This window comes from Tachyglossus aculeatus, chromosome 26 (assembly GCF_015852505.1).
Source record: "Tachyglossus aculeatus isolate mTacAcu1 chromosome 26, mTacAcu1.pri, whole genome shotgun sequence".
Lineage (NCBI taxonomy): Eukaryota > Metazoa > Chordata > Mammalia > Monotremata > Tachyglossidae > Tachyglossus > Tachyglossus aculeatus.
Genome location: NC_052091.1, coordinates 17,064,989 through 17,082,613, shown reverse-complemented (window position 1 = coordinate 17,082,613; position 17,625 = coordinate 17,064,989). Strand labels below are relative to the sequence as shown.

The 17,625-nt window shown below is 47.1% G+C and overlaps 1 protein-coding gene and 1 non-coding gene across 2 annotated transcripts in view; both read left to right on the top strand.

Moving 5' to 3' along the window:
• ABHD17C (abhydrolase domain containing 17C, depalmitoylase) overlaps positions 1-6,639 on the top strand; it is a 73,631-nt gene extending 66,992 nt beyond the window's left edge. Inside the window, exon 3 of the mRNA XM_038767584.1 lies at positions 5,159-6,639. Within this exon, the coding sequence (XP_038623512.1) occupies positions 5,159-5,378 (220 nt within the window). The 3' untranslated portion in view covers positions 5,379-6,639. The remainder of the gene's footprint in view (positions 1-5,158) is intronic.
• An 8,339-nt stretch (positions 6,640-14,978) lies between these two features.
• On the top strand, positions 14,979-15,116 carry LOC119946248. The gene has a single exon (XR_005456356.1). It is a non-coding gene; the product is annotated as a small nucleolar RNA SNORA7 (small nucleolar RNA).
• The last annotated feature ends 2,509 nt before the right edge of the window (positions 15,117-17,625 follow it).

The following is a 17,625-nucleotide window of genomic DNA, read 5'->3' as shown; positions in this document are numbered from 1 at the left end:
TTCCTCTATGACCTTGGACAAATTACTTCACTTCTCTGTTCCTCAGTGCCCTCATCTGTAAAACTGTGAGCCTTATGTGGAGTATCCACTCCAGCGCTTAGTACAGTGCTTGGCACACAGTAAGTGCTTAACAAATGCCATTGTTATTTTTATTAGTTTGAAAGTTTCCGGTGGGTAGGGATTGTATCTATCTCCCTGGTGCTTGCATTGTACTCTCCCAAGTACTTAGTTCAGTGCCCTGCACACAGTAATTGCTCAGTAAGTACGGCTGATTGATTAACGTTGAACAGTTTAAAAGGATTTACAATTTATTTCATTGACATATTAAGCCTGTCCCCCATGGGACCAGCAAGCAAAATTAAGGCTCCCTTCAAAACACCTAATTAGATTAAAATGGAAAAAATTGAAATCCTGAAAAATCAATTTTTGCTTTCACCTTTTGTGGGGTTAGCTTATGCTTGTCATTTCATCCGGGATGTACCACAGAACTAGAAGATTCCGATAGCTTTTTTTGGTTTATTTGTTTCCTTGTTGGGTAGGGACCGTCTCTATATGTTGCTGACTTGTACTTCCCAAGCGCTTAGTACAGTGCTCTGCACACAGTAAGCGCTCAATAAATACAATTGAATGAATGAATGTGTTGATCTGCACTGAACCAAGAGTTGATCCTACTCTCCCATTGGCAACAGGGAATGTGTAGGAGAGGGCCTCCTTGGGACCCCCTCCCTGCCTGCTCCTCTCATGCCACTTCCAGGAAAGAAAGGATTATTCTGGGTGCCCTCTCTTTTTTTTCTTTGTTTATGGTATTTAATAAGCATTTACTGTGTGCCAGGCACTATGCAAAGCACCAGGGTGGTTACAGGCTAATCAGGTTGGAAACAGTCCCCATCCCGCGTAGGCCTCACATTTTTAATCCCCAGATGAGGCAACTGAGGCCCGGCGAAGTAACTTGGCCAGGGTCACACAGCAGGCAGCAGGATTAGAACCCAGGTTCTTTTAACTCCCAGGCCTGAGCTCTATCCACTAGCTCTTCCTGCTGCTCACTGGGCCATGCTGCTTCTCACTGGCCACAGTGCTTCTCATTCTGTGAGCGCAGCGAAATCTCCATATCTGAACAAAAAGCCAGAGGCTTTGTCCGGGTCTTGGTCCCTCTTGGTTTCCATCCATAGTAGCATGTACCGAGGGGGGCCAGTTAAGGTGGATGGAGCGACGGAGCCAGTCTTCTAGTCCAGCAGACACCGACCTAAAGATAACAACTGCACTTTCTGAGCCCAAGCCTCCTCCTCTTCCCCACTCCCACCTCTCCCCAGCCCAGTGGTGGTAGAGAACTGGCCTCTACCTTCCCTCAGCCTTCCATTTAATCTCTGTTCCTGTCTACTCTCTGTGGAGACACCGTCGTCACAGATTCAGCAGCGGGTACCCCTTACACACGGCAGGAACCTGAGGGATTGTCTCCTTGAGGGATTTTCTCCATTATGCAATAAGGGACTGTTATCAGAAAGAAGCTTCACGCTTAGATTAACTGTAGGGATCCAGACTTCGGAGCCAGAGGATCATATCTCGGACACTCCCCAGCTTCAAAGACATGAGATCCCAATCCCTCCACATTCCCAACATATTATTAGCCCCTGCCCTGGTAGTTCACTGCTTTGTCCCGCTACATTCTCTTCCACATATTCACATCTCTATCCTATCATTTGTCACAACCACCTGCACCTCTGTTTCGTCTTGTAACTGAAGGTAACTTTCATCCCCCCCATCTCCTCCATTAGATTGTAAGCTGTTTGAGGGCCAGGGCTGTGTCTTTTACCGCCACAGAGTATGCTCCCAAACACTCCTCATCCGAAAGACAATTGCACTCACCCCCGCTTCAAAGGCTTATTGAAGGCACATCTCCTCCAAGAGGCCTTCCCTGACTAAGCCCTCCTTCCCTCTTCTCACACTCCCTCCTGCCTCGCTCTAACTTGTTCCCTTTATTCATTCCCCATCCCAGGCCCACAGCACTTAGGTACGCCAACTTGTACTTCCCGAGCGCTTAGTACAGTGCTCTGCACACAGTAAGTGCTAAATAAATACGATTGAATGAATATCTGTAATTTATTTATTTATATTAGTGTTTTGTCTCCCTCTCTGTACTGTAAGCTTGTTGTGGGCATGGAATGTGACCGTTTGTTATTATTGTATTATACTCTCCAAGGCACTTGGTACAGTGTTCTCCACACAGTAAGCGCTCAATAAATATGATTGACAGAATGAATGAATGAATGAAATTAGTACAGTGCTCTGCACCCAGCAGGCTTGCAGGAAATACCCTTGGTTGATTGATCGCTGGAAGTTTTATTCCCAAAGCCTCCAAAAGCTGTGAGTGCTTATGGAGTTAACTGTGCCTCATCTCCTCAGCAGCAGCGACAGCCTTCCTCTCAAGGCAGATGTTCAAAACGAGGCCGTCCAGAGCCACCGGCCTAGACTTTTCACAATCCTCCGAGTGGTGTAGCCCTTTTGATTTGATTTTGTTTTGGAACAGTAGGAGTTTAGGATGGAGTTCTCTCGCCGATGGCACCAAAGATCTCAGGCATATTTTATGAGGTCAGAAACAAACTTTTTTGCCTCACAGAAAGCTGCTGTGTGGCAGGGCACCTTCAAAGGGCTCTGCACCTTCCTTCTGGCCCAGGAATCCCTGGGTGGCAAAGCTGGGGCCTTCGGAAGCTCTGAGTGAAAATGCAGTTTGGGTCAGCCCAGTCCACACATTCTGCTCTTCTAGCACTAATTTACTCACTGTGCTCCAACCTTGTCTGTCTTGCTGCCGACCCCCCACCCTAGCCGGGAGCTCCCTCCCCGTCCCTATCTGCCAGACCACCACTCTCCTCACCTTCAAAGCATTATTAAAATCACATCTCCTCCTCCAAGAGGACGTTCCCCGATTAAAACCTCTTTTCTCCAGCTCGCTCTCCCTTCTGGGTCTGTGACTTTTGGACATTTGATATTCGCCCCACCCCGCAGCACTTGTGTACATCTCTTTAAATGTTATCTTATGCATTATTCATTCATACTCATGTCTGCCTCCTGCTCTAGACTGTAAGTTCATAATGGACAGGGGACATGTCTGCTAATTCTGTTGTCCTCTCCCAAGCACTTAGTACAGTGCTCTGCACATAGTAGGCACTCAATAATTACCATTTATTTTGCGCCTACTCCCAGCAAGGTGTAGCGAAGAGAACACGGAGACCTCAGCTCATACCTTTAATCCCACTCCCTCCTGGGATGATGATAATGAATGGTATTTGTTAAGCGTTTACTATGTGCCAAGCACTGTCCTAAACCCTCAGATAGATACAAAGTAATCAGGTTGTCCCACGTGAGGTTCAGTCTTAATCCCCATTTTATAGAGAGAGAACTGAGGCACAGAGAAGTGAAATGACTTGTCCAAAGTCACACAGCTGACAAGTGGCAGAGCCCAGGACTTCTGACCCCCAAGCCCTTGGTCTTTTCACTAAGCCACGCTGGTTGGGTTCAGCACACAACCACCAGTCACTGAACTGGGCACTGAACACAGGCCGCTAACATGGTTGGGGTTTAGCCCATCATCCTTTCATTTGTGTAATCCCACCCCTGGTTGACACTGTCAGCTCCCCAAAGATGCTCCCACCGGATTGGATCCTAATTAGTCCCCGTGCTGTCTGTCGAGTTCCGCAGCTTCTCTTTGGCGGTTGAGCACAACGGGCTCCCGCATTCTTCCCTGGTCCTCGTACATCACTTTTAGTTCCATCTTCAGCAGTCTATGGATCTCCATCTCATGACCTCATCTGCCATTTTAGAGCCATGTAATCTCGGGGGAGGATCGGGGGGTTAAAAAATACCAAATGCCAACACATTAATCAAACGTTTGACCTGAAAGGAGGAACAAAGTCCACTCCCGAGGGTGAGCCATACATACCACCCCCTTCGTGTTCTCCGTGGCATTGGGGAAACACAGAGTGCTTGGGACAGTTCCAAACTGTGATAGGGCGGGGGGTCAGAGGTGTCTGGGAGCGGCTCCAGGAGCCTATGCAGGCCGCACGCCGGGGCCGGGGGATGCGCCGTGATACCTTGCTCTTACCGGGGGGGGTGGTGGGAGGGGGGGGTCGCCCAGCAGAGCCAGGTTGCGGACAGGTAAGGGTGAGCACGGAGACCCCTGCTGAACCCCCAGAGGCGCTTCATAGTGGCAGTGGCTTAAGCTGTAGCGTGAAGGGGAGGGAAGGGGGCAACAGCAGCGGCAGGCTGGAGCCCCGCTCTCTGCTCTGCGGGGCCACCTCATACAGCAGGGGCAACAACACGGCTCGACTCCCTCCCTTCACAGCGACGGAACTCAACCCAGACCACCTTGGGGAGCAGGGGAGGGGAAGAAGCCACGGGGAAAAAGACGGCAGCCCCGGGATGCCCAGCGGCAGCAAGGGCTGTTCACACGGGGCTCTGTGTCAGGGACCGTCCAGGGTTCGCCTCTCTGCCCTGGAGCCCGAGGAGGGCACTGGAGCCCAAGAAGGGCAAGGGGAACAGATTGATGGTTGGCTTTTCTCTGGCGAGTTCATAATAAAAATAATTATGGTGTTTGTTAAGCGCTTGCTATGTGCCAGGTGCTTGTATTAAACGCTGGGGAAGATACAAGCAAATCAGATTGGACACAGTCCCTGTCCCGGGTGGGGATCACAGTCTCAATCCCCAGGGAAGCAGTGTGGCTTTAGTGGAAAGAGCCCGGGCTTGGGAGTCAGAGGTTGAGGGTTCTAATTCCGGCTCCGTCACTTATCAGCTGTGTGATTTAACTTCTCTGGGCCTCAGTTAACCTCATCTGTAAAATGGGGATTAAGACTGTGAGCCCCACGTGGGACAACCTGATTACCTTGTATCTACCCCAGCGCTTAGAAGAGTTCTTGGTGCATAGTAAGAGCTTAACAGATATCATCATCGTCATCATCATTTTCCAGATGAGGGAACTTGACTTGAGAAGTGACTTGACTTGCCCAGGGTCACACAACAGCCAAGTGGCGGAGCTGGGATTAGAACCCATGACCTTCCAATTCCCAGGTCTACTCTCTATCCACTGCTGTGGCGTGGGTGGGAGGCGCTTTGTGCCAGCACAACTAACCGTCCCTCTGATTTCCCCCTTCCCGCCCTGTCTCTGCAGCATCGACAAGATCTCGAAAGTGACCTCTCCCGTCCTGGTGATCCACGGGACCGAAGACGAGGTGATCGACTTCTCCCACGGCCTCGCCATGTACGAGCGTTGTCCGCGGGCCGTGGAACCCCTTTGGGTAGAAGGGGCAGGGCACAATGACATAGAACTATACGCACAGTACCTGGAAAGACTAAAACAGTTCATCTCCCACGAACTCCCCAACTCCTGAGAGAGAGGATGCCTGCTTTACCTCAGCTCCCGCGACTGGAAGAAGGATCCGTCGTTGGCACAAGCTTCTTCAACCGGGTAGCCATCCCCCCCGCCCCTTCCCGCCCCGGGGCGTATCCCCATCCGCACCTCCGCCGAAATTTTCCGTCTTTTCTATCCGGAGATGGTTCTTCTGACACACACAAGACGCGACCCCCCTGCTGTGGACGAGGTGGGGGTGGCGGCCGAACGTGAGGACTTTGAAATGCTTTGAAATGTCCCCGGAATCCATTCTCCCTATCTGGTTTCCACTCACTTAAAATTCTGTCCCGCGAGGCTTTTCGTTCTTTTTTCTCCCCGCCTCCACGCTCCCAATAGCCAGAACGCACCCGTCGTCCGCCTCCACAGCTTCCACTTCACGTAGGTCCGATCCAAGGGAGGGTTTGATCTGTAAAAATTTCTAACTGTGATATTGTAACCGGAAAGCTATTATGATGGGATTTTCCTCTTACTGGTGATTTTTCGTTACTGCTAATCTTCCCCGGGAGACTGAACAACCTGAATGGGGCTCTAGCCAACCACTTTCGGCAACTGTAACTATATAAATATAACTGGAATATTCTTTAAAAAATGATGAAACGAGTGTTTTTGCTGAAGAAATAAATGTGTAAATTTGTTACTAGCCAACAGTTTTCCTATTCAGATGGTCTGAGTGGTCTGCACCGGAGCCATAACAGACTTTTCTTCTGTAAAGCATTCCTTAGAGACTTTTTAAAGGTACTGTACATATTTGAACTTTACATTGTGCATAGGTTCCTAATTGGTAGTTTTCCTTTAAGTCTAGTTTCAAGCGATGGACTGCAAAATTCTGGTTTGTAAATGATTGAATACATTTTGTTAGTATGTTTTTATCCCTGTGTTATTTTGCTATTAAAAAAAAATTTTATAACGTTTCCAAGACACAAAAATGTACGCACACTTTTAAGTTTTGATGAATTTCTGTAATTAAAATTTCATTAAATGGATCTTTTCAGTTTAGAAGTAATTTGTTTTTTGACACTGGACTCACATGGAGTATGCACCAGAAATGCAAGACATTAAAACTGCTACACTACTCATCAAAGGTCTGTCTCGTTTTCCAAATTTCAAGGCCTTAAATGTACTGTAAACCTCAGATTGTTGTCGAAATGGATTGCGGTTGATTGCCAGTTTGTGTACCGTTGCTGGAACGCAACATAGTAGTTGTAATGGAATAAAGGATGCATGGATTAGAGCACGTTGGATCGGATGTCTTCGTTTTTCCTTCCTCTCTGCGTTAAAGGCAGATGGAGTCAGTATTTTAGTCCTTACTGTGGGCAGAGGACTGTACTAAGTGCTTGGGAGAATACAACAATTAACAGACTCATTCCCTGCCCACAACAAGCTTACAGTCTAGAGGGGGAGACAGACATTAATATAAATAAATGAATTACAGATATGGACATAAGTGCTGTGGGGCTGGGAGGGGGTGATGAGTAAAGGGAGCAAGTCAGGATAGCACAGAAGGGAGAGTGGGAGAAGAAGAAAGGAGGGCCTAGTGCCTTCAGTGAGGCTTTGAAAGTGGGGAGAATAATTGTTTGTCAAATATGTCAGAGAAGCAGCGTGGCTCAGTGGAAAGAGCCCGGGCTTTGGAGGCAGAGGTCATGGGTTCAAATCCCAGCTCCGCCAATTGTCAGCTGTGTGACTTTGGGCGAGTCACTTAACTTCTCTGGGCCTCAGTTCCTTCATCTGTAAAATGGGGTTGAAGACTGTGAGCCCCACGTGGGACAACCTGATCACCTTGTATCCCCCCCGGCGCTTAGAACAGTGCTTTGCACATAGTAAGGGCTTAACAAATACCATCATTATTATTATTATATGTGGAAGGAGGGTGTTCCAGGCCAGAAGCAGGTTGGAGAAGCGACGTGGCTTAGTGGATAGAGCACGGGCCTAGGAGTCAGAAGGTCATGAGTTCTAATCCTGCCTCTGCCACATGTCTGCTGTGTGACCTTGGGCAAGTCATTTCACTTCTCTGGGCCTCAGTTACCTCATCTGTAAAATGGGGATTAAGAGTGTGAGCCCCATGTGGGACAGGGACTGTGTCCAACCTAACTTGTATCTACCCCGGTGCTTAGAATAGTGCTTGGCACATTATTATTGTTATTATTATTATTATTAGGTCTGTGGCAAGATAGGCGAGAGAAAGGTACAGTGAATTGGTTGGCAGTAGAGGAGCAAAGTGTGCGAGCTGGGGTGTAGAAGGAGAGAAGGGAGGTGAGGTAGAAGGGGGCAAGGCATCTCTTCCTGCCTGCCGGGGGACTAGCAGGGTGACTTCTCCTGACACCCGGCTTGGCTCTATGGAAAGTCCCGTGGCCTAATGGAAAGAACCCAGGCCTGAGAGTCAGAGCGCCTGGGCGGGCTCTGCTCCCTGCTCCCCCACGTACCTGCTGTGTGACTTTGGGCGTGTCACTTCACTTCTCTGTGCTGGTTACTTATCAAGCAACAACTCTTTATCAAGCCAAAACTCCTCACTATTGGCTTCAGAGGTCTCCATCACCTCGCCCCCTCCTACCTCACCTCCCTTCTGTCCTTCTCCAGCCCAGCCCGCACCCTCCGCTCCTCTGCCGCTAACTTCCTCACTTTGCCTCGTTCTCTCCTGTCCCGCCATCGACCCCCGGCCCACGTCCTACCTCTGGCCCGGAATGCCCTCCCTCCGCACATTCGTCAAACTAGCACACTTCCCCCTTCAAAGCCCTACTTAGAGCTCTCCTCCTCCAGGAGGCCTTCCCAGACTGAGCCCCCCTTTTCCTCTGCTCCTCCTCCCCTCCGCATTGCTCCTACTTCCTCCCTCTGCTCTTCCCCCCTCCCTGCCCTATAGCATTGTGTGTATATGTACATATTTATTATTCTATTTTATTAATGATGTGTATATATCTATAATTCTACTTATTTATATTGACGCTATTGATGCCTGTCTTCTTGTTTTGTTTTGTTGTCTGTCTCCCCCCCTTCTAGACTGTGAGCCTGTTGTTGGGTAGGGATTGTTTCTATTTGTTGCCTATCTGTGCTTTCCAAGAGCTTAGTACAGTGCTCTGCACACAGTAAGTGCTCAGTAACTATGATTGAATGAATGAATCTGCAAAATGGGGGTTCAGTACTTAATCTCCCTCCCGTTTAGACTGTGAGCCCCATGTGGGACCTGAGCTATCTTGTATCAACTCACAGTGCTTAGGAACCGTGCCTGGCACATAGTAGACGCTTAACAAATACCACAGTTTTATTATAAACCCGGTGACCCCGGGCAAGTCACTTCACTTTTCTGGGCCTCAGTTTCCTCAACTGTAAAATGGGGATTAATACCTGTTCTCCCTCCTACTTAGATGGAGACCTCAGGGAATGTGTCTGCTAACTCGGTTGTATTGCTACTCTCACAAGCACTTAGTACAGTGCTCTGCACACAGTAAGTGCTTAATAAATACCATTAAAGATGAGTCCATCCAACCTGATTAACTGAGTCTACCCCAGTGCTTAGAACAATGCTTGGATGTTATGGAAAGTGCTTAACAAATAGTATAATTATTTTTGTTAATTGTAATAATAAAGGGTAGCAAACTTGCATTTTGTTTTTACATAGCTGTATTTTCCTCTTTCCTTCAGTGGAGAAGCAAGAATCTCTTGGGAAATTTCCAGGTTCCCTAACAGTTAAAAATATTAGACAGCGGTGCCCAATATTAGGTTGATGAATCAATCATTCAAGTGCTAATAGTGAATGTTTAGAGAAGCAACATGGCCCAGTGGATAGCGCATGGTCCTGGGAGTCAGAAGGACCTGGGTTCTAATTCCGGCTGTGTGACCTTGGGCAAGTCACTTCACTTCTGTGGGCCTGTTACCTCATCTGGAAAAAATGGGGATTAAGAGTGTGAGCCTCATGTGGGACAGGGACTGTGCCCAACCTGATCAGCCTTTATCTACTCTCTAACACTTAGTATAGTGGCTGGTACATAGTAAGCACTTAACATGGAGATTAAATTGAGCCCCATGTGAGATTAAAATTGAGCCCCATGTGAGAAGCTTGTATTACCCCAGCGCTTAGTATAGTGCCTTGCACCTCGTAAGTGCTTAACTTGTCTGCTGTGTGATCTTGGGCAAGCCACTTAACTTCTGTGCTTGTTACCTCATCTGTAAAATGTGGATTAAGACTGTGAGCCCCAGGTGGGACTACCTCATTACCTTGTATCTACCCTAGCACTTAAAATAGTGCTTGACACATAGTAAGTGCTTAACAAATACCATAATTATTAACTGGAGATTACAACTTGTGAGCCCCATGTGGGACTGGAACTGTGTCCAACCCGATTACCTTGTATCTGCCCCAGCGCTTAGAACAGTGCCCGGCACATATTAAGTGCTTAATACCATTTTTAAAAAAAGTAGGGGGGAGAGCGGTAGACTGTCTAGAATACTTTAAAGAGTCAGAAGCAAAAAAAAATATATATTTTGATTGCCTCAAGCAAGGTGAATTCCTGTCTCTCTTGAAACACTCGCCTCAGTTTAGTAAGCCCTTTAATGTTTGACAGGGATAAAGCTAGAAACTTTCAAGATGTTTCCCTTTGAAAACATTTCAGCTGCTGCTTGGCATGTGAGAGGAGTAAGGACCTGCCAAATCCTGACAAAGGATCTATCCTTTAATGAAAAGTTTGACATGAAAGGAGGAACAAAGTCCACTCCCGAGGGTGAGCCATACACACCACACCCTTCACATCCTGGCCGTGATGCAATTAGTCAGTCCTATTTATTAAGTCCTTACTTTGTGCGGAGCACTGTACTAAGCGCTTGGAAGCGTACACTATAGCAATAGAACAGACCCATTCCCTGCCCACAACGAGTTGACAGTCTAGAATCTACGATTTTTTCAGGGTTTTTTCCTAAAGGTTTAGAGAGGATCAGGGTCTGTGATGGGGTGGGTCAGTAATGTGATGTTGAAAATCGCATTTTCTCACCCTCCTTCAATCAATCAATCAATCAATCAATAGTATTTATTGAGCGCTTACTGTGTGCAGAGCACTGTACTAAGCGCTTGGGAAGTACAAGTTGGCAACATATAGAGACAGTCCCTACCCAACAGTGGGCTCACAGTCTAGAAGGGGGAGACAGAGAACAAAACCAAACATATTAACAAAATAAAATAAATAGAATAGATATGTACAAGTAAAATAAGTAGAGTAATAAATACATACAAACATATCATCCTCATCAATCGTATTTCTTGGTCTCTACTGCTGCCTAAATTGGCCGTTTTATACTTTTTTAAAATACTTTTTCCCTCTGAATCATTTTACACTCCATTGGCCATGTTTCCATCTAAAAGAGGCTGCATTCCGCTGGTGGGGAAGTGTGTGGCCACGGCAAAATATCTGTTTTTTGTTCTCTGTCTCCCCCTTCTAGACTGTGAGCCTGCTGTTGGGTAGGGACTGTCCCTATGTGTTGCCGACTTGTACTTCCCAAGCGCTTAGTACAGTGCTCTGCACACAGTAAGTGCTCAATAAATACGATTGATTGATTGATTGATTTTTTTATGGTATTTGTTAAGCACTTACTGTGTGCCAGGAACTTTCTAAACGCTGGGGTGGATACAAGGTTATCGTGTTGGACACAGTCCATGTTCTACAGGGGGCTCAAAGTCTTAATCCCCATTTTACAGATGAGGCAGAAAGAAGGTCAGCGATTTACCCAGGTCACACAGGAGACAAGTGGCAGAGCTGGACTAGAACTCAGGTCCTTCAGAATCCCTTTTCCGTGCTCTACCCACTAGGCCATGCTGCTTGCGGGTTCTCGGAGTTTCTCCATAGACCTCTACGCTGGGATGCCAGGAGAGTAGCGTGGGACAAATACTCAGGGCAAAGGAAATCATTGGCAGACAAGGGCTGAGAAACAGTTGGCCTAAAATTTTATATTAAATGAAAAACTGTCTCAGTTCAACAGTCCAGCAAAAGGTTCGGCTTAGATTTCAATACAGTGCCAAGTGAGCGTGTTGTCTGAAAACTGTGAGGTCGTTCTGGTCAGGGAATGTGTCTGTTGTTACATTGTACTCTCCCAAGCGCTTAGTACAGTGCTTTGTACGCCGTAAGAACTCAGTAAATATGATTGAATGGCATTTGGCATTTGTTAAGCGCTTACTATGTGCAAAGCACTGTTCTAAGCGCTGGGGGGATACAAGGTGATCGGGTTGTCCCACGTGGGGCTCACAGCCTTAATCCCCATTTTACAGATGAAGTAACAGGCTCAGAGAAGCTAAGTGACTTGCCCAAGGTGTCACAGCAGACGTGGCTGAGCGGAATTCGAACCCGTGACCTCTGACGCCAAAGCCCGTGCTCTTTCCACTGAGCTGAATGCCCAAGTTTTTGGATTCGTTCATTCATTGTCGCATTTATTGAGCACTTACTGTGTGCAGGGCACTGTACTAAGCGCTTGGGAAGTACAAGTTGGCAACGTATAGAGACGGTCCCTACCCAACAACAGGCTCACAGTCTAGAAGGGAAGACAGGCAACGAAACAAAACATGTGGACGGGTGTCAAGTCGTCAGAACAAATAGAAGTAAAGCTAGATGCACATCATTAACAAAATAAATAGAATAATAAATATGTACAAGGAAAATAAATAGAGTAATAAAACTGTACACACATATATACAGGTGCTGTGGGGAGGGGAAGGAGGTAGGGTGGGAGGGATGGAGAGGGGGAGAGGAAAGAGGGGGCTCAGTCTGGGAAGGCCTCCTGGAGGAGGTGAGCTCTGTGATCACTGTTGTCTGTTATCTTGGCATTAATTCAAGTTATTTGCAGTTAGCAAAATTTCCACCGAGGTAAGTTTGGAAATTGCTTTAATTAATTGCTTTAATCCAGCAGTGGTATTTATTGAGTGCTTACTGTGTGGCTGTACTGACTGTTTGAGAAAGAACAATATATGTTGCCAACTTGTACTTCCCAAGTGCTTAGTACAGTGCTCTGCACACAGTAAGTGCTCAGTAAATGCGATTGATTGATTGATTGATTGAACAATATAATAAAGTTGGTAGGCATGTTCCCGCCCCTTGAGGGAACAGTCTAGAGAAGCAGCATGGCATAGTGGATAGAGCACGGATCTGGGAATCAGAAGGTCATGGGTTCTAATCCCGGCTCCACCACTTGTCGTCTGCGTGACCTTGGGTAAGTCACTTCATTTCTCTGTGCCTCAGCTACCTCATCTGTGAAATGGGGATTAAGACTGTGAGCCCCACGCGGGACAGGGACTGTGTCCAACCAGATTTGCTTGTTTCCACCCTAGTGCTAAGTACAGCACATAGTAAGCGCTTAACAAATACCATAATAATTATTATTATAGAAGGAGATGCAGTTTAGAGGGGGCAGGGGAAGCAGCATGGCTCAGTGGAAAGAGCCCGGGCTTTGGAGTCAGAGGTCATGGGTTCAAATCCAGTCTCCGCTACTTGTCAGCTGTGGGACTTCGGGCAAGTCACTTCACTTCTGTGGGCCTCAGTTCCCTCATCTGTAAAATGGGGATTAAGACTGTAAGGCCCCCCGTGGGACAACCTGATCACCTTGTAAGCTCCCCAGCGCTTAGAACCAGTGCTTTGCACAGAGTAAGCACTTAAAAAATGCCATTATTATTATTATTATTGTTAAAATGCACAAAAGGGCCATGGGGCTGAGGGTGGGATGAATTAAAGGGTACAGGTCCAACTGCATAGGTGATGCAGAAGGAAGAGGGAAGTCAGGAAAGGTCTCTTGGGATGTGATTTTAGCAAGGCTTTGAAGGTGGGCACGGTGGAGGTCTTTCAGATGTGAAGGGGGAGGGCATTCCAGATCAGAGACAGGATTTGCGAGGTACAGTGAGGAATTGGCGATGGAAAAGTGAAGTATTCAGGCTGGGCTGCAGTAGGAAATCAGCAGGAGAAGCAGTGTGGTTCAGTGGAAAGAGCCCGGGCTTTGGAGTCAGAAGTCACGGGTTCAAATCCCAGCTCCACCAATTGTCAGCTGGGTGACTTTGAGCGAGTCACTTAACTTCTCTGAGCCTCAGTTCCCTCATCTGTAAAATGGGGATTAAGACTGTGAGCCCCCCCCACGTGGGACAACTTGATCACCTTGTAACCTCCCCAGTGCTTAGAACAGTGCTTTGCACATAGTAAGCGCTTAATAAATGCCATCATCATCAAATCAGTGAAGTAAGATAGGCGGGGGCAAGCTGATAATAAAGAGTTTCTGTTTAATGCAGCAGAAGCAGTGCAGTCTAGTGGAAGGAGCCCCGCCCTGGGAGATGGAGAATCTGGATTCCAGACCCAACCCTGCCGCTTCCCTGCTGTGTGACCTTGGGCAAGCTTAACTTCTCTGTGACTCAGTTTTTTCATCTGTAAAATGGGGTTCTCATACCTGTTCTCCCACTAGACCGTGAGTCCGGCATGGGACAGGGAATGCGTACAGCCCGATTCACCTACAAGAACGCTTAGAGAAGCAGCTTGGCTCAGTGGAAAGAGCACGGGCTTCGGAGTCAGAGGTCATGGGTTCAAATCCCCACTCTGCCAATTGTCAGCTGTGTGACTTTGGACAAGTCACTTCACTTCTCTGTGCCTCAGTTGCCTCATCTGTAAAATGGGGATTAAGAATGTGAGCCCTAGGTGGGACAGGGATTGCGTCCAACATAATTAGCTTGCATATATATATTTTGTTTTGTTGTCTGCTTTCCCCTTCTAATCTGTGAGCCCGTTGTTGGGTAGGGACCGCCTCTATAGGTTGCCAACTTCTATTTCCCAAGCGCTCAGTACAGTGCTCTGCACACAGCAAGCGCTCAATAAATACGACTGAATGAATGAATGACTATATCCCAGTGCTTAGAACAGTTTCTGGCACATAGTAAGCGTTGAACAGATACCTCTAAAAAAAAACCAAATGTGTCTCTGTTCGGAAGATCGCCAAGCACACCTGCCTCTCCAAGCCCCTGTTTAAATGGGCAGAGTTTCCTACGGTTTTTCGAGACTCCTTCTCCCTTTCTAGATTGTAAGCTCATTGTAGGCAGGGAATGTGTGTTTATTGTTGTATTGAACTCTCCTAAGCACTTAGTACAGCACTCTGCACACGGTAAGTGTTCAGTGAATATGAATGAATGAATGAATGAATGGGGTAAGCTCATTACGGTCAGGGAGAGTGCCCACTAATTCTGTTATATTGTGCTCTCCCAAGTGTTTAGTACAGTGTTCTGCACATAGTAAATGCACATTCACTCATTCATTCAATCGTATTTATTGAGCGCTTACTGTGTCTGCACACAGTAAGCGCTCAATAAATACGATTGATTGATTAACAAATGCCATTATTATTAGTAGTAGTAGTAGTACAGTGCTCTGCACACACTAAGTGCTTAATAAATATGATTGAATGACAGACATTAATATGTATCCTTGTACATAAGTGCTCTGGGGTGGGGACAGAGGGATAAATAGAGGGAGTAAATCAGGGCCACGGAGAAGGCAGTTTGAGAAGAGGAAAGGAGAGCTTAGGCAAGAAGGCCTCTTGGAGATGTGCCTCCAGTAAGGCAGTGAAGGGGGTAGAGTAATAAAGCCTCTCAGGATCGCACCTGGAGAATTTCCAGTACACGGCCAGTCTCAGCTACAGGAGGGAGAGTCAAGCAGAGGCATGCCCATTCCAGTCCTAGCTTGGTCAGTGGCTAGCAAGTGGAAGGCAATCTGCTACAAATCAAAACTCACCCGTGCTGGGCAGCAGCGGCACGGGAGAGAGTCGAGAGTGGAGACTCAAGTTTACTGGGCGGAAGAAGGTAATGGTAAACCACGTCTTTATTTTTACCAAGAATACTCTGCGGATATTCTACCAGAACGTTTGCAGATGGAGGTAGGGGCTCTGGGTGAGATGTGTCCATAGGGGTTGGAGATGACAGCATAAGACAAGAGTAATAAAAATAATAACTAAGGTATTTAAGAGCTTATTATATGCCAAGCACTGTTCTATGCACTGGGATAGATGCTAGTTAAGCAACATGGGGCTCACGCTCTTAATCCCTATTTTACAGATGAGGTAACTGAGGCCCTCCCTTCTCAGGGTCGCACCTGGAGAGTTTCTAGTACTCTAACAGTCTCAACTGCAAGAGGGAGAGTCAGGCAGAGGCAGAGGCATAGAGAAACAGCATGGCTCAGTGGAAAGAGCCCGGGCTTTGGAGTCAGAGGCCATGGGTTCAAATTCCGGCTCCGCCAATTGTCAGCTGAGTGACTTTGGGCAAGTCACTTAACTTCTCTGGGCCTCAGTTCCCTCATCTGTAAAATGGGGATGAAGACTGTGAGCCCCCCGTGGGACAACCTGATCACCTTGTAAACTCCCCAGCGCTTAGAACGGTGTTTTGCACATAGTAAGCACTTAATAAATGCCATCATTATTATTATTACAGAGCACTGTACTAAGTGCTTGGGAAGTACAAGTTGGCAGCATATAGAGACGGTCCCTACCCAACAACGGGCTCACAGTCTGGAAGACAAGCTGATTGACTGGGATAGATACAAGATAATCGGTTTGGACACAGTCCACATCCCATGTAATGATAATAATAATGATGATGGTATTGTTAAGCGCTTACTATATGTCAAGCACTGTTCTAAGCATCAGGGTAGATACAATAATAATAATAATAATAATAATGGCATTTGTTAAGCGCTTACTATGTGCAGAGCACAGTTCTAAGCGCTGGGGGGGATACAAGGTGATCAAGTTGTCCCACATGTGGCTCACAGTCTTAATCCCCATTTTGCAGATGAGGTAACTGAGGCTCAGGGAAGTTAAGTGACTTGCCCAAGGTCACACAGCACAGTCTTCATCCCCGTTTTACAGATGAGGTAATTGAGGCACAGAGAAGTGAAGTGACTCACACAAGGTCACACCCCGGACAAGTGGCGGAGCTGGGATTGTGAGACTGTGAGCCCACTGTTGGGTAGGGACCGTCTCTATATGTTGCCAATTTGTACTTCCCAAGCGTTTAGTACAGTGCTCTGCACACAGTAAGTGCTCAATAAATACGATTGAATGAATGAATGAATGGGATTAGAACCCAGGTCCTTCTAACTACCAGGCCGTGCTGTAGCCATTAGGCCACACTGCTTCTCTATTAGCGCAGCCAACAGAATGGTGAAACAATAATAAGTGGCATTTGTGAAGCAACAAGCACTGTGCTAAGTGCTCGGGATGAGACACCCATCCGTGTCTCACATGGAACTCACAGTCTAGGGGAGAGGGAGAACGGATTTTGAATCTCCATTTTACAGATGAGGAAACTGAGGCATGGAGAAGTTAAATGACTCATCCAAGATCACGCAGCACACAGGCGGTGGAGCGGGTGTTTGAACCCAAGTCCTCGGACTCCCAGGCCAGTGCTTTTCACGCTAGGCCGTGTGCAGGGAAGGGCAGGACTGAGTCCAGTTGGAAGTTCATTCTTTCATATTTACTGAGCACTTATTGTGTACCAAGCACTGTACTAAGTGCTTGGGAAAGTACACTACAGCAATAAGGAGAGACAATCCCTGCCCGCAAGGAGCTCACAGTCTGGAGGCTGGGAAACAGACATCGATACAAATAAATAAACATCAATACAAACAAATGAGAAGCAGCGTGGCTCAGTGGAAAGAACATGGGCTTTGGAGTCAGAGGTCATGTGTTCGAATCCCGGCCCTGCCACATATCTGCTGTGTGACCTCGGGCAAGTCACTTAACTTCTCAGAGCCTCAATTCCCTCATCTGTAAAATGGGGATGAAGACTGGGAGCCCCACGTGTGACAACCTTGTATCCTCCCCCAGTGCTTAGAACAGTGCTTTGCACATAGTAAGCACTTAACAAATGCTATTATTATTATTAAACAGATATCAAAGTTACCCTGAGGTGGGGCACACAACCAATATCGAGGCTGTGCCACTCAATAAATACCATTGATTGATTGGTGGGTTGTAGGCTCATTATAGGTAGGGAATGTGCCTGCTAATTCTACTGTATTGTACTCTCCCAAGCACTTGGTACAGTGCTTTGCACACAGTAAGCACTCGATAAAAACCATCGATTGATAGTGTAAGCTCATTACGGGCAGGTGGTGTGTCCGCTAATTCTGTTGTGTTCTGTTCTGTTGCTCTGCACATAGTAAGTGCTCAATAAATACCATTGATTGACTGATTGGTAGTAGGTGCTCAGTAAATATCACTGATGATGATGATGA